The 24,840-nt window shown below is 31.1% G+C and overlaps 3 protein-coding genes across 5 annotated transcripts; 1 reads left to right on the forward strand and 2 right to left on the reverse strand.

Annotated features, from left to right (window-relative positions):
* The first annotated feature begins 7,181 nt into the window (after positions 1–7,181).
* On the forward strand, positions 7,182–13,634 carry LOC137837856 (dehydrogenase/reductase SDR family member FEY). Of its 2 annotated transcripts, none has more exons than XM_068647006.2 (8): positions 7,182–7,584; positions 8,675–8,795; positions 9,065–9,182; positions 9,446–9,582; positions 10,704–10,805; positions 11,485–11,577; positions 12,934–13,006; positions 13,160–13,634. In XM_068647006.2, exons 1-8 carry the CDS (start codon positions 7,352–7,354, stop codon positions 13,417–13,419), a joined length of 1,137 nt encoding a protein of 378 aa, XP_068503107.1. In that variant the 5' UTR covers positions 7,182–7,351; the 3' UTR covers positions 13,420–13,634. The 2 variants fall into 2 exon arrangements, with proteins under 2 accessions (XP_068503107.1, XP_090157706.1); XM_090301580.1 differs by lacking the exon at positions 7,182–7,584 and adding an exon at positions 7,836–8,248.
* Positions 13,635–14,260: 626 nt separating this feature from the next.
* On the reverse strand, positions 14,261–15,532 carry LOC137838896 (Cupredoxin superfamily protein). The gene is made up of 2 exons (XM_068648106.2): positions 15,306–15,532; positions 14,261–14,646 (listed from the first exon to the last, which is right to left on the reverse strand). The coding sequence occupies exons 1-2, from the start codon at positions 15,484–15,486 to the stop codon at positions 14,444–14,446; spliced, it is 384 nt and encodes a 127-aa protein (XP_068504207.1). The 5' UTR covers positions 15,487–15,532; the 3' UTR covers positions 14,261–14,443.
* Positions 15,533–16,711: 1,179 nt separating this feature from the next.
* LOC137837857 (kinase-interacting family protein) lies at positions 16,712–21,224 on the reverse strand. Of its 2 annotated transcripts, XM_068647009.2 has the most exons (3): positions 20,946–21,224; positions 19,938–20,096; positions 16,712–18,014 (listed from the first exon to the last, which is right to left on the reverse strand). In XM_068647009.2, the coding sequence occupies exons 2-3, from the start codon at positions 20,071–20,073 to the stop codon at positions 17,059–17,061; spliced, it is 1,092 nt and encodes a 363-aa protein (XP_068503110.1). In that variant the 5' UTR covers positions 20,074–20,096; positions 20,946–21,224; the 3' UTR covers positions 16,712–17,058. The 2 variants fall into 2 exon arrangements, with proteins under 2 accessions (XP_068503110.1, XP_068503109.1); XM_068647008.2 differs by lacking the exons at positions 19,938–20,096; positions 20,946–21,224 and adding an exon at positions 18,204–19,426.
* Between the last annotated feature and the right edge of the window lie 3,616 nt (positions 21,225–24,840).

Below are 24,840 nucleotides of genomic sequence, written 5' to 3' on the forward strand. Positions count from 1 at the left end.
AGCTTGCAGCAAGGGTTCCATGAGAAGGATTTGGGAACGAACGACGGAGAATCGATCATCCAATCCTTTGAGAAAGCGAATGATGAAGTCTTGTTGATGATACATCTTGGCTGAATAGGTACATGGAAGGAAATGACGGTAATTATCAAGCTCTTCCCATAAAGATTTGAGGGAGGTGTAGAATTCTGGAACTCTGCAATACGAAGAAGGTCACCCTGAGAGAAACGTTCTTTAAGGTCATTCTAGATGGCTATAGCACTTTCAAAGAAAATCACACTTTGGGCAATAGGTTGAGACAGAGAGTTGAGCAGCCAAGACATGATTAATGTATTGCAACGTTCCCATGTTGGATACAAATGATCAGTGAGTGCAGGTTCAGTAACAACACCTGTCAAAAAAACCCATTTTGACCAGTGAGGACAGGGGTAATGGATACAGAATTGGGTCCTTCACTGGGATGGATATAATAAGGGTTGGAGGGATGAAGACTGGAATTTGTAATTCCAGGATCAGTAGAGTGAACCTCAGACATGGAGAAGGTATTTGCAGAGCTCTGATACCATGTGAGAAAACAAGGCAAACACAGAAAAGCACAGAGCAAAAGATGATGGAAAGGTTTGTTATATTATTCTGCAAACAATGTTCAGAATATATACACATTGTTTGTGTAAAGAAAAAAACAAAAGAGAATAACAGAAAAATACAGCTCATGGTACACCTCATTCTCCTTCTAGAAAGATCTAAAAAATTAGAAAACACTGCATAATAAATTGGGCAGAAATTATTTTGTTTGGACTGCTATAGAACTTTCTTTTACATTCCTCGATCCGTCCCTCTCCTCATGCCACGAGGATGGATGCTCTCCCTTGTCGTCATTCCCTTCCAACCATCGCGCCCGCTCCTGACTCTTCTCCCTCATCCTCTTACCGTTGTCCCGCTTCACCGTTAACACTCTCCCGTGAAACTCTACGCCGGGTCACAAACAATAAAACTACTGGGCCAGCTGAAACCGACATAAGAAACGTGGTGCAAATAGCGAAGTTGTTGGGCAAGCCGAATAGGTGCAGGTTTTTTAGAAAAAGAACTAGAACCATAAAGTAGCAACAACCGTGAAATGATGCAACAAAGTAATAAATAGAATATAAAGAAATCATGAAGTTTTGCAACCTCTTACACAATTTAACTAACATTAATAAAACTCATTATCATTAAAAACTTCATAAAGATCTATCCTATTATCTTTCTTCATAAAGATCTATCCTATTATCTTTCTTCATAAAGATCTATCCTATTATCTTTCTTATTGTATAGAATAAATTATGCGGTATCATTGCTTCCAAAACAGTGTAATCGTGGTTGAATTGAACACGAAGCCGCACAATACATGCTTCCATTGCTCGAAGTCTCTCATGTTTGATAAGCTGTCATCGTTTTTCAAACACCTTCGAAGGTGTCGTTTAACAAATGCACTATCTAAGACGAGGTGGTTCATCCATTTTGAAGTGCACCTGAATCACATGAGATCCTTTACTGGAACCCTTGACAAAATCTCCATCATCACTTCTTCGGGAAGAAATGCCAAACATTGAGATGATGAAGACATTTATGTGATGAGATGCACACAAAGAAAGAAGGACAAAAATCCTAATTTACACAAACGTGTCAAAGTTAATTTGTTCAGAGAAAAATTGCAGATCCTATAAGCAAAGAAACAAAAGATCTGGGTCAATATATATATTAAGAAAAAATATATCTTCTAAGTTTAGAAAAAATAATTTATTAAAAACACCAGAAAAAATATTTTTTTAGATAATCCGTTATAATAATATAATGATATATATTAAATTTAGAAATAAAATATTAATTTATTGAATTTTTGGGCAAGTGTAACTACTACTTGATTAAAGTTGAAGTTTAAAAAAGAGAGAAAAAATGTCAGTACAAAAATATTTAAAGAGAAAATAAAGTGATCTGAAGATATACTCAACCACATATATTAAAATCAATACCTTAGTTATCATATTGAAATATGTTACGTTACTTTTTTTTTTTTTACTAAAATTTGTTATAAATTACAAACTTATATGGTGTTTGCATTTTTTTATTTAATTTGTTTTATTAAAAATTCACTTCAGTTAAATATAAAAATCAAATAAGTTTTTGTTTGGTTTAATTTAATACAAAATTCAAAAATTAAATTAAAATAAAATTTCGGAGCTCTGTTTGAATTAGTTTTAAGGATTTCAGTTAATAACAACTTATTATTCTTTAGTAATTATTGTTATATAATTTCAAAAAAAAATTGTATTTATATATAAATGATATAATCCTATAAATATATTGTAATTACAATATAATGAGTAAAACTGCCTTTAAGAAATATGAAATATTTGTTAGTTGTACCGGGTAGGAGCTCGGTCCTCGAGTAGGTAGGAGTCAGCTCGACCATGGACCTGAAGTTAAGGTAGCGGTGTTGGGTCTGTTTGGTTAATGGGCCTATTTTTCTAATGATGTGCTATGATTTAAATTCAAGTTTATGTGTTTAAAGATAAAATACAAAAAGATATTTTCTAAATATATAAGATAAAATATAAAGAGATATTTTATAAATATATAAGATAAAATATAAATAGATATTTTATTTGTTTGCGTAAAATACGGATAGATGTTGCTAACCCTAAAAAGATAAGGAGACTTATTTTCAGTTAATATTTTCTTATATCAAGTGCAATTGTTGCATGTGCGGTTATAAAAAAAGGGTTGAAACCCTAGGTGAAGGTAAGCTGTTTTTACACACTACCTTGAGAATTATTGAGAATTATTGTTGTTTTTGTGAGCCTTTACTGACTTGAGCATCAGAGTGTGATCGACCGTTAGAACACCCTCTGTCTTAACAGGAACAACATCCAAACATTAAAGAAAGCACAAGTTCCACCACGAGATTCGCCCGCAGAAGTTTACCGCCAAGAACATTAGTTGTTAATTAACTTTTAAATATAACATTATATTTAGATATAGTAAGTAATTTGGTTTAGTTTTTAATTTTGAATCAAACAACTTATTTTCAAATAAGTTTTTGTGTAGTTTTAATTTAAAACAAAATCCAAAATTAAATTAAATCAAAATTTTGGAGCTTGAATTAGTTTTAACGATTTCAATTATTAACAACTTTTTAAACACGGTTTAAATGTCAAACATTTTATAATGAAAAAGTTATCAAATAAATAGAAAAATTATTCTTTTATATAATTATTGTTATATAATTTCAAAATTTTCTTGTATTTATATATAAATTATATAATCTTATAAATATATTATGACGTGTTTCTACATTAAAATACATATTGATGCAAGTAACTACAAATGTTAATATTATTGTTAGTAGAATAAATTAAAAAATATCTCAAAGTATGTAATTTTTTTTTGAAAATTCTAATTAGCATTGTTCTACCGTAAATGTAGGCAGTAATCATTCTTCCCTTGATTGTAGTTTCATGAACCTTTTATTACTTTTCAAAATTTTCAAAGATTAAATCAATATAATTGGCAACATATGGAGTTCAATATAAATGCTTCCTTTTTTGCATCAATAGTCTCCAACTGTCTTGAAATTTGTAGCATTATCAGCAACTACCTGCACTATATCTTCCTCACCAACAAATTATACTGCATCATCTAATATTTTAAATACTTTATCTACAATTTTTGAGATGTCAAAGGTATCTAATGAATAGAGAAACACAATTCCTTTAGGATTGTTCACCAAAAGTTACAAATTGAACGTCTTTTCTTGTCTATCCATTAATCTTTATACTCTTGAAGTTGTATATTAGTTTTGTCCTCTACTTGTTTCATAAGCTTCTCTTTGATATCGTGATATGATGGAGGTTTATAACCAATGTTATATCTACCAAACATGTCACACATTTTTGCAAAAGTTGGATTTCTAATAATATTGAAAGGGATGACACTTGTGTAAAAAAAATCAACAACTTGAGCATCAACTTTTTCTTTATCACCTCTCTTGTATATTTGATTTATAGTAGCTTGAACACCGTTAGTGGATTACTTTTAAATATCTTGCTAGTGCTACCACTTTGTTAACTCTCTTTCCCACCATCAATTTGTCAAAGGTTATTGAACTTTCTTTTCTTCAGTGAGACATCTTTAGCATCTGAGACAACTTTCAACATTAAAACTTTGATTTTTTTCTGGTTGATACACAAGGTTCAAAGTCACATCTAGTTCCGACAATATGATGTTTGAATCTGAAAATGCCTCCATTAAATATCTTTGAGTAGTAATTAGATTTCACTTTTTTTTCCGTTCCTTGAAACATCATTTTCATAATTCCATCCTATGTCTGTTATATTTTCCGCAAAATTCTTACTTTTAGTTGGTAGTGGAAATGTTGAATTTGTACCACCATGACCAGAATTTGAATCACTTCGAGAGATCTTAATTTTTTTTACTATAATATCAAATCAATAAAAAATAATTTATTCCCAAATAAAAAAATCTCCAACCAATTTGCCAAAAATAATAAAAACAACAATCTGCCCAAAAATCCTCAAACCCAACCTAAAAATAATCCTAAACCCAATCAGCTAAAAAACCCAACCCAATTTAAAAATCCTCAACCCTAAACCCAATATGCCAAAATTATGTTATTCTAACCAATATAATTTTAATTAATACATTTGTTTTCATCAAATGATTAAATTGTTTTTCAATCATTGTAACCTTATATAGGGATGTAATATAATTATTTTAAAACAACAAATTTCATAAGAGAGAAAAATAGAAAATTTTAAAATCTTTAGTAGAGATTGAGTTTGCTTTTTAGATAATTCTTGTGCTATAAAGAATGTTTATGAGTTTGTATTTCTATTGTGCTTCATTTGTAACAATTCAGGTGTATTCAACCCTTATTATTGTATTTTGTTGTAAAGTAGATTCATATAGGGTTTATGAATTGTGTGGCTAAGAGCGTGTGTGTTCTTGTAGGATTCAAGATCAACACTCTTGATTGTTTATTGTGTAAACCTTTGTGTTTGGTTTAGTGAATTCTCAGTAGTTTGGTGAGGACTGCATGTAGCTCTCGGTGTGAGAGTGAGCCTATAAAATCTCCTATACAATCTCTCTCTCACTATGATATCTATTATCTATTTTATTTATTACTTTATAATGTTCTGCATTTAAATCGATCGGTTAAATTCATGTAACAACTAGTTTATATTTTGAATATATATTTGTTGTGTTTTTTATAATCGATTGAAGGATAAATTAATTAGTTGATTTTATTAAGTTTTCAATCTGACTTCAGATTTTGCGAATTTTTTTGGAAAACAATTTCTAGGCCACCTATTTTAACACTAAGAAGGTTCATAGATAACATTGTTACATTTACTAACAAATTAGTAAAGAGTACTTAAGTGTGTAAACATCGAAATATGTTATCCCTCATTAGCGAGCCACCCTATGATCAATTGATTAATACTTATGATTTATTTGCCTAAGCTAGGAGTGACTTTTTAATAAAAAATACTTGCTTATTAGCCAAGAGTGAATTTTGTTCAACAAATAATTTTAAACGAGTTAGGAAAAAGTGACTATGATTCAAAATAATACTTGATTTTAGCTAGAAGTGACTAAGTGTCAAAGAATACCTAAACGAGGTTAGCTAGAAGTGATTACATTCCCAAAGAATACTCAAAGCGGTTAGTCAAAGAATGCTCAAAGAGGTTATCCTAAAGTGACTATGTTCTCAAATCATACTTGAAGGAGTTAGCTAGGAATGACTATGTTTCCAAAGAATACTTGAAGGGGTTAGTGAGAAGTGACTACGAGCTAATCAAGAGTTACTACTATATGAAACAATACTCGTATAGATTAGCTAATAGTGGTTACGGGCCAAAATATTACTCATTTTGTATTTCATATATTAGTCTGTTTAATGAAACTTTTGTTTGATTGAAAATTAGACATAGTATACTTTGTTAAACGAGTTAACATAGAAATATATTATGTATTTCTCTCTTATCTTTTTTATATTATATGTTATTAAATAAAATTAAATTAAAAAACATTTTCAAACAATTGAATTTGTTAAACTTAAAATGTCTTATTAATCTCAAAGAAACCATCCTTATTAAAAGGTCATGACAAATTGTTTATTCTATAAAATTATTATTTAACTACACAATATTAGATAATACCTACGAATTTTATTTATTTATTTTTAAATATGATCCAACTATCCTATTTCCTACCTAAATGCATAAACAATACAAATAGAAAACAACTAATATCAAATAAAGCTAAATTAGTTAAGAGAGTCACTTTTATCAATTTTTTTTTTAAATAAGAAAGAGTTACTCTAATTTCATAGCATATAACTAATTATTACGTGGAAATGTTAAAGAAATGGAAAAAAAAAGGAGAGATTGTGTTTTTTTTTTCTTTGCATGCAAATGTAATAGGAGACAAAGAAAAGGCTTTTATACTTTCAAATTGACTTTATATTGATCCCTTAAAAACCTTTTTAAATTATTCCTTCATAACTTGTAAGGAAATACACTATAACAAAAAGAAAGAAAAGATAATGTGAATTTATAACTTCTTTGAGATCTTTGTAGCTTTCTCTTGTAAAATAAAAACTTAATTTATCAAAACTCTTATAGTAGAAACACAAACTTAATTTATTTCTATGAAAACTCTAAAATGTCATTATTTATCTTTTGTTTTAATAATATATCTACCTTTTTATTCTGGTCAAAAATTAATGTTTGGTCTTATCTTATTACCAAACATATAAAAAAGAGAGTAAAACACTCATAGTAAATAAAAGAATAAGAGGGATGAGCTAATTAAAAAAAAAAGTGTAGGAAATATATGTAGTATCAAACTGAACAAATTTAATAAAAAATGTTCATTTAAGAAAGTTAATTTGGAGGATTATATGTAATTTTCCATTTTTAATAGAAAATTAAAGATTAAATTGAAACTATAGATTTTTTAATTTTAAATAACGAAATAATGAAAAACTATAAAATAAAATTATAGACTGAAACTTAATTAAAGGTATATTATGTTTATCTATGAAAATCTTCCAATTTCAGTAATTATTGAAAAAAAAATTTCTCAAATTAAAAAAGCCGGCACCGGAGTCATTTTGGAACTCGGGCGAGTCCACTCACCCGAGCCAAGTAAACAGAAACTCGTCTCTCACTCACGAATATACAAAGCGAAGCAAAAAGTAACATCATCGTCTCCTCCTGCTAGAGACAGATCTCAGATTCTGTACGCTAACGTAGAGAGAAGAGAGAGAGAGAGAGAGAGAGAGAGGGAGATGGCAACTACGACGTCGTCTTCAAGTAATGAAACGCCGGAGACGAAGAAGAAGAAGAAGGAGTGTTTGGGTTGGATAGAGTGGTTAAGAGGGTGGTTCTATTTGGTCTACGAAATGCTCTTTCAGCGCATCATGGCCAGCCATTTACACAACCCCATGCCACTTCCTCCCATCAACGACCTCACTTGCATTGTCACAGGCTCAACCAGTGGCATTGGTCTCGAAATCGCAAGGTTCAATTCCCTTTTAATTCAATTTGATGCTTTTAAATAATGGGTTTTGTTTTTGGCAGTAAAAACTCGAGCTTTGGAATTTTAATGAACTGGGTTTATCTGGGGTGGGCAGTTGTTGTGTGATAATTGGTAAAAGAGTGGTTTTGGGAAGTGGGTCTGTCTTGGTTTTGTGGTTGTAAAGGAAAGACCTTTGATGTTGGTTTTGGTGATAGGTTATAAATGATGTTTAACATTTTGGTTACTGTGAGAACTGAGCCTTATTTAGCATGGCTAGGTAGGTAGGCCCACTGTGGACTGGCTTGTAGTGGTTGTATAAGAGGTTCTCAATTGTTTCTTCGGGAGAATCTCCATCACTTGTTTGTCAGGTTCTCACTTGAGAACCAGGTGATCGTTTGGAGGAGGGTGACAACTTTCAATTGCAAGAATTGGTTCTTATTCAAGCAATCTGGTCCTATGATTTAAAATAGTTTAATTAATCTTTTGGTCCTTATACTTGTGCCAGCTTTTCGGTTTAAGTATTATTATGTTTTAGTTTCTATACCCGCAATTTTTTTATGTTTTAGTCCTGATGTCTCCATTTTGTGGCAGTTTTATACTGCTAGAAAACTAACAAGGACCAGTGCAAAAAATGGTTGGTACGGGGACCAAATCGAAAAGCTTTTAGGTACAGAGACTGAAGTTGACACAGATATAGAGACCAGAAGATATTAACCTTTAAAAAGTCATTTTCTGACATAATATAAGACAAGTGCTTAAATGATTTCATCGTTGGAGTAGAAAATTCTTAAATCTGATGAAACATGTTAGACCTGCTAAAAGTGAGTTAAGAACCTTCACTTTAAGTGTATAATTGGAGATACTGTAACTAGCGGATAACAATTCTATATTGATTTTAGTTTATGTGTATAGTTTGATTTATTTTAATTCAATTATTTTCTTTTTGTAAGTAATTGTTGAAAATAGGTAAGGTATATGAGTTTGGGTCTCTTCTTGGTTTAAATTCTAGATTGAACATTATGAAGTGTGAGCTTTTAAGTTTAGAAAAAAATGGATATGATGCATTTATTTCGTTGTTCTTCACATCGTGCAGGCAATTGGCACAGTCAGGTGCCCATGTTGTTATGGCCGTGAGGAACACAAAGGCAGCTCAGGAGTTGATCCAGAAGTGGCAGATTGACTCTTCAGGACTGAGTATTCCTCTTAATGTCGAGGTAACTTGTATATCCATTACTCATTATTGTGTGAGGAGCATTATATCAGCACTCTTGGAGCATGCTTTGCTAAATCATCTATGATGATTATGATCCATGGAATTTCTTATGTGTTTAACTGTGTTTGAATTAACTTATTCTGTTACAAGCTTTTATACATGACGCTCTAAAGAGGGATTTTGGTTGAATATTTGTTTTAAATGCTAAATAAGTTTAACAATGTGTTTCTGGATACTTATTGTCATTGACATTTCTTTTGGTTTATGAAGGTAATGCAAGTTGATCTTCTCTCGTTGGACTCTGTTGTGAGGTTTGCTGAAGCATGGAATGCACGCTCAGCACCCTTGCATGTTCTCATCAATAATGCTGGAATTTTTTCCATTGGAGGTTGGTATTTCTGATCAATCAAAGCCCGTTTCTGTATTTTAGCCTTTCTGTTAATCATTCTTAACCTGAAACAGCACCAAGTACTGGCTCTATCCTTTAATGATTTGAGTATTTTTGCAATAATTTTTTGGATTACCTGTTGAATTATACTCATCCTTTTCTTTTTCATCATTTGTATTGGCAAAATTATCAGAATTAACAATAATAACTTCTTCATTGATCACAAATGTAACTAATCCACTCACTTTTTTGTTCATATTCAGAGCCACAAAAATTTTCCAAAGATGGTTATGAACAGCACTTGCAAGTGAATCATCTGGCTCCTGCGTTGCTTTCTATACTTCTTTTGCCATCCCTTATTAGGGGTTCTCCTAGTCGCATTGTTAATGTGAATTCCGTTGTAAGTCTTTCGCTATTTGAGCATTATTATGTGATAGCCCCCATAGGGTTCAACCTGAATTATTGTCAATGGCGGACGGTGGGAGGCCAAAATTCAACCATTTAAACACACCACTGTGGTTTATGGCACTGCCATATAATCCATAAGTTTTCATATTATTATTGCCTGTGATTTATATACTATACTAATATGCATGAAAAATTATTTTTATTTGGGTAGATGTTTGTTTGACTAATTCAACATTTATTACTTGTTGGTTTTTTATACTTGATCTTCTTAAAATATAATCAGTAATCTAGAGCTATTCAGTTTGCAATGATGAGGAATTGAGGATTAATGCTTTCTAGAATTCAAATTTAGTAGCAAATTACTTATTATGAATGGTTAAGTTAGTTTAGAAGACATCTTTCTTCTGTTTAGGTGCATTTCTCGGGGTAGTGAATCCTGGTAGGTATGTGTTGACTCACTGTTTTGTAGTAAAATTTGTTTTACAGTTAAAAAAATGAGACACATGTAAACACTATAATATGTAATTTCCTTTAATTCCGAGTTACTTTGTTTTCTTGTATTTTTTCAGTATATTAATGTCACAAGTTAAACTTTCTATTTTGGTGTATTATCAACTTTTGCATGACTTTTTAATTAGCTTGAGACAACATCTTTGTATAATACTCTTGCTCAAATGTATCTTGCTATCCAATGCATAACTATCAGCGGTTTAGTTGCAAAAATATGTGTGTGATTCTTGCTCGATGAAATAATTTTGTACCAAAATTCCAAATATAAAATAAGCCTTATAAAATTGTTGATAATTGATTAATTGGTGTATTCCAAAGAATTAAAAATTGGATGCTTAATAAAAAGGAAACATATCAGATACGAAATGAGTGCAGAAATAAAGACTGTACATTGATGTTTGGCAGGTATTTAATATTCTCTATAATGTTATTATCTTTCTGTTTAACTGTTCTATGATTTTTAACTGTTGAATATTGATCACTTTTCTGTTGTGATCAATGTAAAATAATTCCTAGAAAATAAAGAATGTATTTTGTCATGATCAATATGACCCTAAGAAAATATCAGAGTGCTTTATTTTCTATTCCCCTCTTTTTCTGTAGATGCATCATGTTGGTTTTGTTGACACTGAAGACATGAATGTCTCATCTGGAAAAAGGAAATTTTCTAGTATGGTAGGGTACTCAAGCAGCAAGTTGGCAGAGGTAACTTGGTTTAAATGTTTTTGTCATTTCGATGGCTTCGTCTAACGAACTTTAGTGGAATTATGTGTAGTTATTTTTGTCCTGCTAAATCTTATTTACTTAGCTTTATAAGTTGTCAGCAATTAATTATTACTAATGTCCTTCTTGCATGTTAATATTCTTAGAATTAAAGCAAAAATAAGTATGCTATTGAATGAGTTTACACACACGTGTTTAACAACTACATGTATAATAATGTACACTAATTTTAGGATACTGAAGTACAAAACATTTATGGATTTTTTTTTTCAGCAAAACAAAACAATTATGGATTAATCAGAAAATTTGTAACATTAATGGGATATTTATTCATTTGGGAATAATTCTGTATTGTATTTTCAATGCTGCCCATCACTAATACATCAAGAGACTGGATATATATTGCATACTTAAAAGATAAATTTTCAGCATTTTTTACCTTATTATATTTGCATTTTGTTTAGTTTTTGATAGATGGAATCCATGTTCTTCCTGTATATTTCCTTTTGTGTTGATTCTTATAGTCTGGTTATTGATATTGACTTCTAAAATTTAGTCTTACCGATCAATGTTGCAAAATCACATGAAGAAGATGAATTGCTTGGTTTACCACTCATCTCGAAGTTGTGAATGAAACGAGACTTGGCATTTTCTGTTGCAGATTATGTTTAGTAGTATTCTTAATAAACGACTCCCTGCTGAATCTGGCGTCAGTGTATTGTGTGTATCACCTGGAATAGTCCAGACCAATGTTGTAAGTCTTTTGACAACTTTGAATGTATCTGGATGGAACATGTATGATTTTACTCTTAATCTTTCAATATTTATTTTTGTTTTTGTCTTTACAAATATTTGTCAAATTGAATATAACTTCTACAGAAAACCTTCAGAAATCATCTTTTGCAAGAGATTAATTCCCTGTTAATTTTCTCATGTCGTTTGCCAGAAGGAAAAAGGATCAGGAACATGATTGGTTATGAACATGATACTCATAGATGTATTGTGTTGATTATCTACCTATCATTGCGTTGAGCTAGAGCTAATGCAACTAGCAGTCTTATGGAACATATTGGCTTTTTTTGTTGGGTTGATGTTCATTTTAATGTGCATATGTATGTAGATGAGCAAAAATTAACTAGGGATGAAAATATTTCTTTAATAACTCAACCATTTGTTCTTTGGTAGAACAATCTTTATGTCGATTAGATTGCAGAGCTTGTATGTAACTTGAGGTTGGATAAATAAGACTCTGAGAGAACTGTATACAAATACCTAAGTCTAAATAAGTAAATTATATTATTCATCATAATTAGTGTTATGTTTTTGTTGCTTCATTTTCGAGTTCAGATTTCTGCTAGGGTTGTTTGGAAAAATTAGCTGATAAACAAAGTTGATAAACTAAATTTTAATTGAAAACTGTCTGGTTAGTTTATTTATTTTAAGTATTTGATCAAACTTACTAGTAAATTACCCGATGAATGTAAAATGACAAACATACATTAATGAGATTATATATATATATATATATGTATATGTATATATATGTGTGTATATTTTAATTTTGTGTACAAAAATATTCTTCTGCATAATTATAGTTTTAGATTTGTTAAATACACTCTAGGGCCCTCTTGGAATTATAACTTTATTATCATGATTTATTGCTGCTATAGCAAGTATGATTTGTTGATTGAAATAGCTGATTGCAAATCTGAGGAATTGAAAGAGATGACAAAATTGGGTTACCCAGCCTGATGCAAGCTGCTGGCTATATTTTGCTGGGCCAAAAAGGCCTGGTTTCAGTTTTGGCTTCTAAAATAATGTCCAAGCATGTTGAAAGCCCAATATTTTGGGCTCTTAGTGGACTAAACTTGAAAAAGGTTTTAGGGTTAATTTGGGCTCTAAATTTAAAGGCTAAACTATACATTCTATTTCTATCTGATTGTTACAGCCCTATCCTCCCATTTTACCATTACTCTGTAGTTATGTGAGACTTGTTAGTTTCTTTGTTGCATAATGGGATATATCCAGTTATTGATTCCTTGATTTTTCTGCATTATTTTATAAATCAAGCTTTTGTTTTTGCTTATATTTTCAACCCTATCTATTTCAGGCAAGAGATCTACCAAAACTGGTTCAAGCTGCGTATCGTTTGATCCCTTACTTCATCTTTAGTGCTCAAGAAGGTCTATTTATTCAATATTTTCAAACTAGAACTATAACAACTTTGCAATCCGATTCTATAATCAACTGTAACCATATATTTGATGGAATGTTTCGTAAAAGTAAAAGATATTCAGGACTAACTATGAATACATGTCACTTGTGCTGGAATGCAGGTGCAAGGAGTGCTCTTTTTGCTGCCACTGATCCTCAAGTTCCGGAGTATTGTGACATGTTGAAAGCAGACGAGTGGCCCGTTTGTGCCTTTATTTCTCAAGATTGTCGTCCGGCAAATCCATCAGAAGAAGCACACAGTGTTCAAACATCATACGAAGTGTGGGAGAAGACATTAGAGATGATTGGCCTTCCTTCAGATGCTGTGGAGAGGCTTTTAGACGGGGCAGAAGTTAAATGCCGTTATGGACAAGAACAGTAATCTAATTTACAATGATGACTACAAAACAGTTGATTAGCCGAAATGTCGCCACGTCCTCGCCCTTAATCTGTAAGGGCATTTACATTATTTATAGATAGCAGTGAGCTTTTTCATTCTTAGTATGTGGGAGAGAAGAACCCTTCTTTAATTTTGGACATCATATGTGTACATCCATTTTGATCATATTTATGCACTAAAGTTTCACTTGTTACTCATTGGGAGAATTTAACCAAACAAGTGTTTTTGGCCTTGAAACTTCTGATGGGCACGCATAGGAGTAAGAACTGAATTAGTAGGCACTATCTTGTTATAGTTATTTTGACCATTGTCATAGATTACCCTCCTAAATAAGCGAGTGGGTTACAGCAATAGTATTGCTTTCAATTTTAGAATGTTATCTTGCAATTCTTGCTTTCTCAAGAGTTGTAACCTTGCTTGCTCTTAACTTGTTTTATAAGCTCTCTAATTCATCAGAAATGTTTGGCATTTTTCTGTGAGTCGGTTAAAAATGATTGTTGGACATAGAGATTCTCCGTACCATGATTATAATTTTAGTTTTACCAAATAATAAATAAAGCAATGGTTTGATTACATCCTAGATCCGGTATCTGTGCCATGATGCAAGGATTAATGGAGGAACTATTTGATGATCATGGTTTGGTTTGATCTGATGACTTAGCCACCACTTTAACTTCTATAAAGTTAACAAAGTTGGGAGAAAGTATGGTAGATATCATTTTATCTTTTCCATTCTTTATATGATCTGTTTTTAGAAAGCTGATCTGATCATCTACTCGAATCAACAAGACTGTGTAAGGTAAATAATACAGACAACTTGACAAGAACAAATATCAGATGCTTAAACATCACTGTAATTTTTTTTTCAGTACATAGAATATAAATTCTGAAGTTGGTTGATTGAACATGATGATGATTCTATTCAAAGAAGAATCATAAAATGTGAAATATTATGAAAAGTAGCAATTAAAGCCACTAAAACACCAATATCCAACATGATTATCAGTCAAGGAGTTACATTGATGTGGAGTTTCTGCCCATTTTCGCAGTGATCATCAACTCCACACATGAACCATGCTCCTCCTTCCTCTAAAATTATTGAGTCATTGCCACTCGTGAACCTTTGTATATACGAGTCCTTTATGCAATTCTCATAAACTGTGGAATCAACTTGCAATACATTATGTAGGCTGCTTTCATATTTGAACACTGGTAACAGAAATAAACATAACTGTTAGTGAACATTTTCAACTGTCATGTAATAAAATTTTCAAAATGCCATTTTTCGGGAGAATATGCTATGAATGAGTAGATCTAGGTAAAATGTTTGTATTCTATTTTGCAACATCATTACGTTATTGACTGCAAATTTGATTTTAGTCTGTATGTAGTCATTTATGTTATCTTGACAATTTTAACAAATCTATAACTTTTAAACTTGAAATTAGTAAAAATAGGTATATAACTGTATGTTCTTAGATTACTTATAAAATAAAATCATGAGTTTTTAAAACTTTTATGAAGGGTTTTACTCAAAAGTATTAAAGTGTCTTTTGAAAGGTTTTTAAAATTTTAATGTTTCTTTCACATTAAAGTGACTTTTTACTCCATTAAAGAATGCATCACTCATAAGTCAGAATCATGTTTGACACTATTTTCAAAGACATCAAACAAATAAATTGGTGTTTTCCTATGCATAACCAAACATATTCTTGACAATAAAATGTTTTCAGCTCCTCTATATTATGCCCTAAATTTTACCACAAAAAAGAAAATGCCAGTAAAACAGGTCTAAAGAATGATAATACAACATGTGAAAGAGTATGTTATTGATATTTCTTATTATGAATGTGAAACTCTACCCTTACCTAGAACATCACCAACATGAAACTCTTTTCCATCACACCAGTTGTTGAAATCAAAGATGTCAATCCAACCATAACTGTCACCAACAATGAAATGTTCTCCCTTTGCATGGGGCACAATGAAGGTTATGAGGAAAAGATAGAACATGATTACACAGGAGTAATGATAAGCCTCAACACCCATCTTTTTTTTTTCCTTTTCTTCCTTTCAATGATAAGAGACTACAGCAAGACAAACGACCATAGGATAAGAAAGACCATAATTCACCAAACATTGGAGTCTCACAACATTCTGATGTCACAAATTAGGTAGTCACGTATATCGTGTTAATGTCTAGATAGTTAACAAAATATGTTAGAAAAAATGTAAGTTTAGCTCAAGTATTTAACATTCTTTTACATTATTGGCAAAGAAAAATAGTCATAAAGAGCATTGTTTTCATAATATAATTCAATTTATTTGTGCAAGATATATTATGGTTTCATAACCATTGTATGAAACACCTATCTACTACGTACTTCTAAATATCATATTTGTTCAAAATATTTCTTAATACTTTCAAATATCCAAATATCATATTTCTAACACTAAAATGGTATCCAATTAAAGTTACTTAGTTTCGTCACGATTTCAAAATAATCACATTTAAAACAAAGTATGGATAACATTAACAATTTAAGCTTTTATTATTTTCAACTAAAGTCATTCCTTTACGAGACGAATTACTCAGTCTCATAATTATTTCTTTTAATCCATTTAGTAATATTTCTTACCAATTGCACTTAGGTGCATAAACCTTCATATGTTTTTTTTATATTTTATTTGTTCAATTTATTCTATTATATTGATTTTACGACTAACTTAAGAAGAAATGAATGGAGAAAATTTCATAATTCACTTTCATTACGTAACGAGTGACATGAGTTTGTTATTATTTAGCTGTTTTGTGGGGTGTGAGAAATATACCTTTTATCATCAGCATGGAAACTATGACTGGTTTTGATGACATTGAAATTTGGAAAAACAAACGTTTGATAGAAAATGATAACATTTTACTGAAGTAGGACACTGTTTGAAAAATCGAAATTGGCACTTTGTTGGAAAATGAAACCTGAAAACATGGTATATCAACTTCAAATTTCAAAACACGCAATCAACCCTACCATATTAAAAGACTTGCCAAAATACAATTCAATGACGCAATCCAACACATGTTTCCAGCCAATCACTCCATAAATTTGGTTACATACCAAACTTCCATTTTTAAAGAGTTTTAAATGCACTGATATACAAAGAGTTGTTCCTAGTTATGGAATGCATGTTTTAAGTTTGATTCATTGAAATAAAACTAGTCTTATAGTTGAGTATTAAATGAGTGAAAAGTGAAAGAGTAAATGATGGTTAAAAATGGCATCAAAGTTGGTACTTGGAACTATTATATAGCTCTTGTATCACTTGTTACACCATTGATGAAAGATGGATCTAGTAACATAATATTGCAGAATTGATCAACTTAAATAGGGGAGGCAAAACTAGAGAGCCACTCTAGCTTTTACAAGATGATGTTAAGTGATCTACAATTAGTTTGTCAAGGATTTAGCTAGAGGGCCTTCATGCCTCATGTTGGAATGTACACCAGGGCTTATAAGTAAACCTAGTAACCTACTGCTGCTAACTTTGAAGTGCCAAAAAGTATGCATATTAACTTTTGATAGAACTTTTTGTGAACTCAAAAAAACTACCAGCCATCAATCATCAAGCACAGGTTGGATTAGTGCCACACAATAACAAATCCATGTTCTTCAGCTTTTTCCACAAACTAGGGGATTTCTTCCCGTCAAATCTCTTCCCAGAAGAATTACCATCTTTCCACTTGAACCTCCTAAACTTATCCATCTGAACACAAACCTCCAAAGCTATCCCCTCCTTCCCTTTGTTACCATCTTGACCATCTCTTCTCAGAAGTTTCTCATAGTACTCCTTGTTCCTCTTCTCCAAGCCATGTATCTGTGCTTGAAGATCTTCAATTTTCCTGTGTAGCATGTACACCCTATGATCCTCCCTCATCTTCAGCACACACTTTGCCAGCTCACCAGCCTTCCTCTTGATGAAAACTGACTCAGATGCCAGCTCTTTGTTCTCTTCCACCAAAGTGTTGATTCTATAACTCAAGCTGGCATTCTCATTCAACAGAACAATCCTCTCGGACTCCAACACCTCAAGAAGACTCTTTTGTAGCTCACTTTTCCTTGAGGACTCACAGTACCTCCTCTCCATGACGCCAACCTCGTGCATCAACAAGTCATACTCAACATTCCTGATCACAAGCTCGGCAACAACGGCATCAACATCAAGCATGGAGCTCTTAGCGAGAACCATAGGCATCATCACGTGTGAAGGATGTTGGTAGGAGATTGAGCTCTCAATATCTGAATCAACGTGGCTCACACCACTTGCTTCTTCCTGGTCAGAGAAGCCTTCATCAACAGTTGTTGAGACTTGGGAAGAGTGTCTACTATGATGCTTGTGTTTGGCCAGTGTTTGGATGTATCGATCAGATAAGGTTATGTAGCCATTGTACAAGTCCTGCAGAAGGGACAGTAGCTGGGGTCTCTTTTGGTAGTAGGATTCGGCTCTTTCAGCAAAAGTATCACCAATTTCTTCTTCTTCGGCTGAACTCATAGTCAACACTTTCATCCTCTCCTCCAATTCTGCCATCAAACACCAAGTTTCACATTTGCATTAGCACAACAATAAAAACAAAAGACCCTTCTCTCACTAGGTGAGGCTGGCTAAATAGATCAAACCACCCTTTTCAATGCAGTTAAAAAAAAGACCAAATGCTTTTTTGCATTAGTAATTACAAGAAAAAGAGCACAGAGAACAATGTTTTTCCTTACCCGGTTTACACAAGTTCATAGCTTCAGAACCATAAAGTTTCAACTAGAAAAAAGATTGACAATTGGGATGTACCACAAAGGAGGTTAATATAGTCCATATCCAAACTTGGTGGATGAGTAATTGAGCTCTAAGAAAGTGACATGCTACCAAACCATGACACCATAAAAGGGAACACTGACAAAACCCATAAATAATTCTGGTACGCAAGATAAAACGTTACAATACAAGGAAATTAAATAGTGCAGGGCTAAATTTGAAAACAGAATTTGAATTTGCAACATGAGTTAGCCACAAGGGTATGGCACATTGCCACTCTAGTGTTTGGTCTAGAGTTACATCTACTACCTCTAGTTTTGAATGCAAATGTCAAAATCATGTACTATACCTGACCATGTGCACTGTTGACAGAAAAGCTAACGTTCTCCAACTTTCAAATTTTCAAGGGTAAAGCCAATAAAGTTTAGGGGAATATGAGCACAGGCCACGAGGTCTACATGGAAAAGTCACCGTTACAAATGCCACCAAAATCTATTGTGCACTGCAGCAAGGCAAGTGACGTGGCCAGGAACCAATGAACTGTGTGTGTGACCACCAGGTCCATTTTAGTTTCAAAATTTGAAACACAAGATAAGTGTCCAAAAAGCACCGCAAAGGCCAAACAAAAGAACAAAAGGGTATGAGAAAGGGACAATGGATCAATCGCCAGAACAGAGACAATGGGTGTACAAGTCTAGTTCAAATCAAATTAGAAATTTGAAAACAAAAACACACCAAAAAGATAGACCTGTCAACAGCCACCTATACCAAAAAGATATAAACTTTATATAACTTTTTCTTCCCCACAATCCATGCATATGGTTAACACAGATAAAAAATGATAATAAATTCAATCTTTTGAAAATCTAAAAAAAAAATCAATCTTTTAGAGGCGCGTGAGAAAGGGCGCGTGGTGTAAGTGGTGTCTGATGATAAGAAATTGTAGGAAGAGAAATAATTATGTACGGCATTGTTGTTTCCAATGAAGAGTTGGACATTTGACAGTTGACAGGGACATGTCCTGTATGGGATTCTTCTCCTTCATTTCTCTCTTCTTCCTTCCATTGATGATGGCTAGAAAAAGGTTTCCACCGTTTCAACATAACTTGTAACACACCAAATGCATGTGATTTCATTTAATTCAGATTTCTTCTTCCTCACTTCATTTATTAGAGGTTTTTGCACCAGAACGATTCAATTTGGTTTTAAAACTTAATATAAGAGTTCCCCATTTGAATAACTTTGGAAAACTGTAGTCAATCTAAATTAAAAAAGGTTTCTTTAAAAAATTTATATTCATACATTCCAACACAAAATAATAAACTATAGGTTTAAAAAAAGAGGTACTTCAAAGCCTTTACTCGTAACCCCCTCACTCATTAAAGAAATTCCTTTTCATTCATTTAATATTAATATATATTACATCATATGATATGGCCCCCAAACAAGTTTTTGGTTAAGAATCATACTTTTAACTACTAATTTAAATACATTTTGTTATGGGTTAATATAACATTCTTGTGATTAATTATAATATTCATGTAACCAACATTAACTTTTGATTGAAACTCATTCCATTTTTAACTTGTTTACAATAGAAACAAAAAACAAAGAGATGGGACTTACAACATGGGAGTTTTTACTTAGTTAAAGCAAGTTTGGTTTTGTTGGTAGAGTAGGGTAAAATTAATGCATACCAGAAATGTTGGTGAGTAGCCAGGAGGGCATGTTATTGCTGGGAATGCTCTTGTCCTTGGACCCTTTTGTGGATGAGTGAAGCAATGTGAAATTTGAAATCACCTTTTCCTTGCCCATGTTAGGGTCCCTCACCATCAGTATCCTTGCTTCAAGCCCCCCTATGCATTGCAATGATAATACATTGGATCAAAAAACAACAGAATCTTTGAAAAAGGACTGTTGCCAGAAATAGAGGGTCCTTTGCATTTAAGAAGGATGAAAAAAAGCATAGAACAAAGAATAGGTGCAAAACAAAAGAAAAAGCAGACAGAAATTAAGAAGGTAACACAACAGAAACAGATAAACAAGCGCAGATCTCCATAGACAATGCTGAGCAACAAATTACCAATAAAGTATGGCAAAACCTCACACTGAACAAAGCCAAATTGTTTAAAATAAAGAGGAAGGGTGCAATCTTAACATTCGGAATATAGCAACAATCCCAAATCCCAAGGCGTTTTAAACCTGAGAATTCTGAGATTCGAAAAGGGAAATTTCCATTTTTAATTCTTCAAATTCCGTGGCTGAACCGGGAATCAATGAAGATCATGTGAACGACATGACGACCACAAAGAACGCCAATTTGAAGATTCAGGAACCAACAACAGAAGAATAATAACAAGAGAACCCATGAACAGTTTCTTAGCCTTATCATATTCTGTTTTCATGGCAGAGAAAAACAGAGGAAGAGTGAGAGAAAGTTGGAAACTTTTTAACATTGGCCATCAAATTTGAAAAATGAAACACACCCATTAAAGATCAGATACAGTGTTAAACAATGCAGCAAACGGCAATCTCATGGCCCTCCAGAATCACATTCATAGTCAAATAGTACTCTGCGAATTTCTCAGCAAAAAAAAAAAAATGAACTCACAAAATTTTAAAATACACAATAGAAGAAAAATCCAAGAACTGTAGCAGAATTGATGGACAAAAGGAGTGGAAGAAGAATAGAAGAAGAAACTCACTCTGAGAGGTGCAGGAAGAAGCTTGATATGCGCAGCTGAAGAAGTGCAGAGGAACTTGATTTGAAAGAAAGTTCTGAATGTTTATGTGAGTGATGATAAAAAAAAAAGAAAAGGGTTTGATAGAAAGAGTGGGACCAGAGGAATAGGAGTGAGAATCTTGAGTGTCACAGTCTAATAGCAACAACAAGTAGTCAAAAGCATTAACTCAAATCCCTGGAGGATAGTGTCACACTGTAACAACAATCTTAACCCAAAAATATTCCATTTTCTAAAATTTATGATAACTGATATGCTAGTTTTGGACTTTTATATAATTGATTTCTTAAGATTTGGTTTTGTCTTGATTCTGTGATCTCCTTCATGTTTAGTTATTTGTTTCCACATAATTATTAGGGTGAAGAATAATGTTTCATGGGATTTGGCTGAGAATGGTCGCATTTAGATAAAGACTTTTGTGTGTGTTGATGTTTGTTATGTCAAAAGATAACCTCGTATGGTTCTGAGGTACCCAGATTTTGTAGTTATCATATATCATATATCTTATATGTTTTACAATCTAATTACCTAATCTCACACACAAAAAACTACCTAAAAATATTTTCAAATTGTTTTCTTTTATATTTATTTTATTGCAAATCAGAATATACTGTTAATTCTAACAAACTCTCCTAAAACCAAGATATAACAGTTATAATTCTAACAAAAATACAAAATACCAAAATTGCAAGTCTTTGTTTTCCTTCCACAATTGATATTATGTAAATGAATTTGCTTTTGTTATTATGTGAATAAATGAGTTAATTAATCATGTGTTATGCAAATTGCACCTATGGGAAATGAATTCACAAGGATGAGTATTGAAAGATACATTTTTATTTATACTTAATCTTTTTTATTTTTCAAAGTGATGATGTTTTGCTAATAACTTAATATATGATTGTAATCTGTATTTTATTTTTTCAAATCAATTGGAATCACTTATAAACTTTCAAGTTCTCTCCTCCCTTAATTCAAATAATTTTATTTTTTTCATCCATAAATTTAATCTAAACAATGATTTATACATGATCAATTATATCTTGGAAATATATCTACATTATAATGGAAATATTTTATTAATAATAAGTTAAATATATTTTTCATCTCTCATAATCTTTTAAAAATAGGAAAAAATAAATAAATAAATTTTGTTAATTTATTTAACTTTTAATGAACGGATTATTTACATTATAATGGAAATATTTTATTAATAATAAATTAAATATATTTTTCATCTCTCATAATATTCTAAAAATAGGAAAAAAATTATTAAATAAATATTTTTAATTTATTTTACTTTTAATGAATGGATTTTCAGATGGTATTGTTAAAATGTAAGTAAGCTACTTGGAAGCTGATAAGGTAGTTTTTAGGTAGTTAAAATGTTTCATTAGAAGTATTTGATAAACTAGTTGATTAACAAATAAAAGAATGCAACCATGTAAATTTTATTATGTAAACGAAATTTATATTTTTAAGGTAAAAATATATTATTGTGTAATTATAATTTTATGTATTTTTAAAATAAAAAAAATTGTATTTAAATAAGTCGATGTGATAATTATTAATCAAATTTAATTTGTATTTATATTAATTCCAATTTTTTGACTTATCAATTTAAAATTTTGTTGCATTGGATTTTTTTTTACAATTTTTACCTTTGTGTAATTTTCATAAAGAATCATGTAATGAAACATTAATTACTTCAATTTATGATGTTAAATATTTTTTAAATTTTAACTACATAAAAAATTGAATTAAAAAGTAGCCCAACAAATATTAAAAATGGTGAAATAATTAATTGTCTCTATTAAAATAAAATAAGTAGTAATAGATAAAAAGATATTAAAAATGAAAAAAAAAATATTAAACTAGAACTGGTAGTAATGGAAGGAAATTAGATAAGCTAATTTACATAAGCTAAAATATCCTAAAATAATGGAAGACTAACGATTTTGTATTGGTCAAACTAATTTATAAACTAATCAAATAAATTATTAGCTAGTTTATTGTTCTTATCAAAATCTCTTATGTCATAAAATTTTATTATAATAAAAAAATTATTAAAAATAACCAATTTTTACATCACAAAACCAACACTACACATTAAATTTTCCATACAAATGCTAAGAAATTTATATAAAATGTTTATATATTATCCATTATGTAGATGATAAATTCGATTGTATCCTAAATCTATACATATATAAAGGGATTTCATCTTTAACTGCTCTCAAATTTTTTTCTATTTTATTCTTAGATTAATATTTGGTTTTATTTCATTATTTTGGTTAATGCGTCATTTTTTACTTTTTAAAAATATTTGAAATAGATTATCGGTTTTGAATTAAAAGATATTATTTATTTTAAAATTGAGTGAGAAGAAACGTGAGTGTAGTGACTAAAGTAGTGACAACAACTTTGAAATGTAACATCTTCTTTTTAACTTATTTCATAAATATTTTAACTCTCCACTTCTTGGATTAACTTCCACGATTCCCCTTTAATTGTTAACTCCTTATTTAAGTCCTTTAATAGTGCTCCCCCTTTAACTCGTTATTTTAAGTCAAGAAGAAGGCGAAACAAAAAGAAGTATTCTTCTATATGTTCTTTCCTTCTTTTTGTTAGTATGTTTCCTCTTAACAGAGAGTGAGAATGGTTCCGATGGAGTTATTGGAAAGAAGGCTTAACATATGCAATTCAGAGATACCATCACTGAGTCAGACACCTAATTGAAAGGGAGACAGGCGCAACTCCGTGACTCGATCATTAGTGCACGCTACTCCTCTCCAATCAGTGCACACTACTGTCGCTTACTAATGCCATAACTCCCCTTTCTATTTTATTTTTTTTTGGTTCTTTTATAATAATTTATTATTTACATTTTTGTCTCCTATTTCCTTTCTATCTTTTTGTTCGTTCTTCTATAATAATGTTCTTCTATAATAATTTATTATTTACGTCTCTCTCTTCTTTTTCTTTTCTATCTTTTTTTCTTTCGGTTGGTTCTTCTATAATAATTTATTATTTAGTTTTTCTCCTCTCTTCCCTTTTTATCTTTTTTGTTCGTTCTTTTATAATAATTTATTATTTAACGGTTAATAGATTTTAATTTTTTTAAAACAAAAAGAATTTAACAAAATAAAATAAAATAAATAGATACAAGTTTATTATTTGTTTTTTTAATTTTTTTTATTCGCTGTTAGTTTTAGATTTTATAGAAAAAGGGTATTAAGGTAGTGTTAAAAAGGGTGTTGTATTTTTAAAGATGTATTTTTTTGTGAGTATCATTTGGAAGTAAAATATTTTATTTGTTTTCACTTAATGGAGAAATTGGTACGTTAATGCAGAAGAGTGGAAAAATTGGTTACTTTTCTGTTTTAAACTGATATTCTTATTTATTAAATAAGCATATTTTTAATTTTAAAACTTTATTTTATTTGTTCTCACTTACTTGGCAGTAAAGTGGAGAGATTGGTGCTTTTTATTAGGGAAAAGTGGAGATACAACAAAAATTATTTTTAACGGGGGTTATATTTGGTGTTACTGACGGTTTTAACCCCCACTAAGTACGCTACCCGCGGTTTGCTTTTCCCCTGAAACATCCAACGTCGCTACTGTCAAGGGTTTTCCAAACCCCCGCTACTGTCAAGGGTTTTTCAAACCCCCACTACTACAAGGGCTTTTTCAAACTCCACTACTACTAGGGGTTTCCCAAACCCCCATTAATCCATTTTTTATGTTTTTATAAATGAATTGTTTTTTTTGTTCATTTAGTTATTTTTTAATACAATTAAATTCCAAAACAACTGAAAAATTAAAAAAAACAAATATTTTAAAATTTTATAATTGAATA

Source organism: Phaseolus vulgaris, chromosome 4, assembly GCF_051622355.1.
Source record: "Phaseolus vulgaris cultivar YP4 chromosome 4, ASM5162235v1, whole genome shotgun sequence".
NCBI classification, from domain to species: Eukaryota; Viridiplantae; Streptophyta; class Magnoliopsida; order Fabales; family Fabaceae; genus Phaseolus; species Phaseolus vulgaris.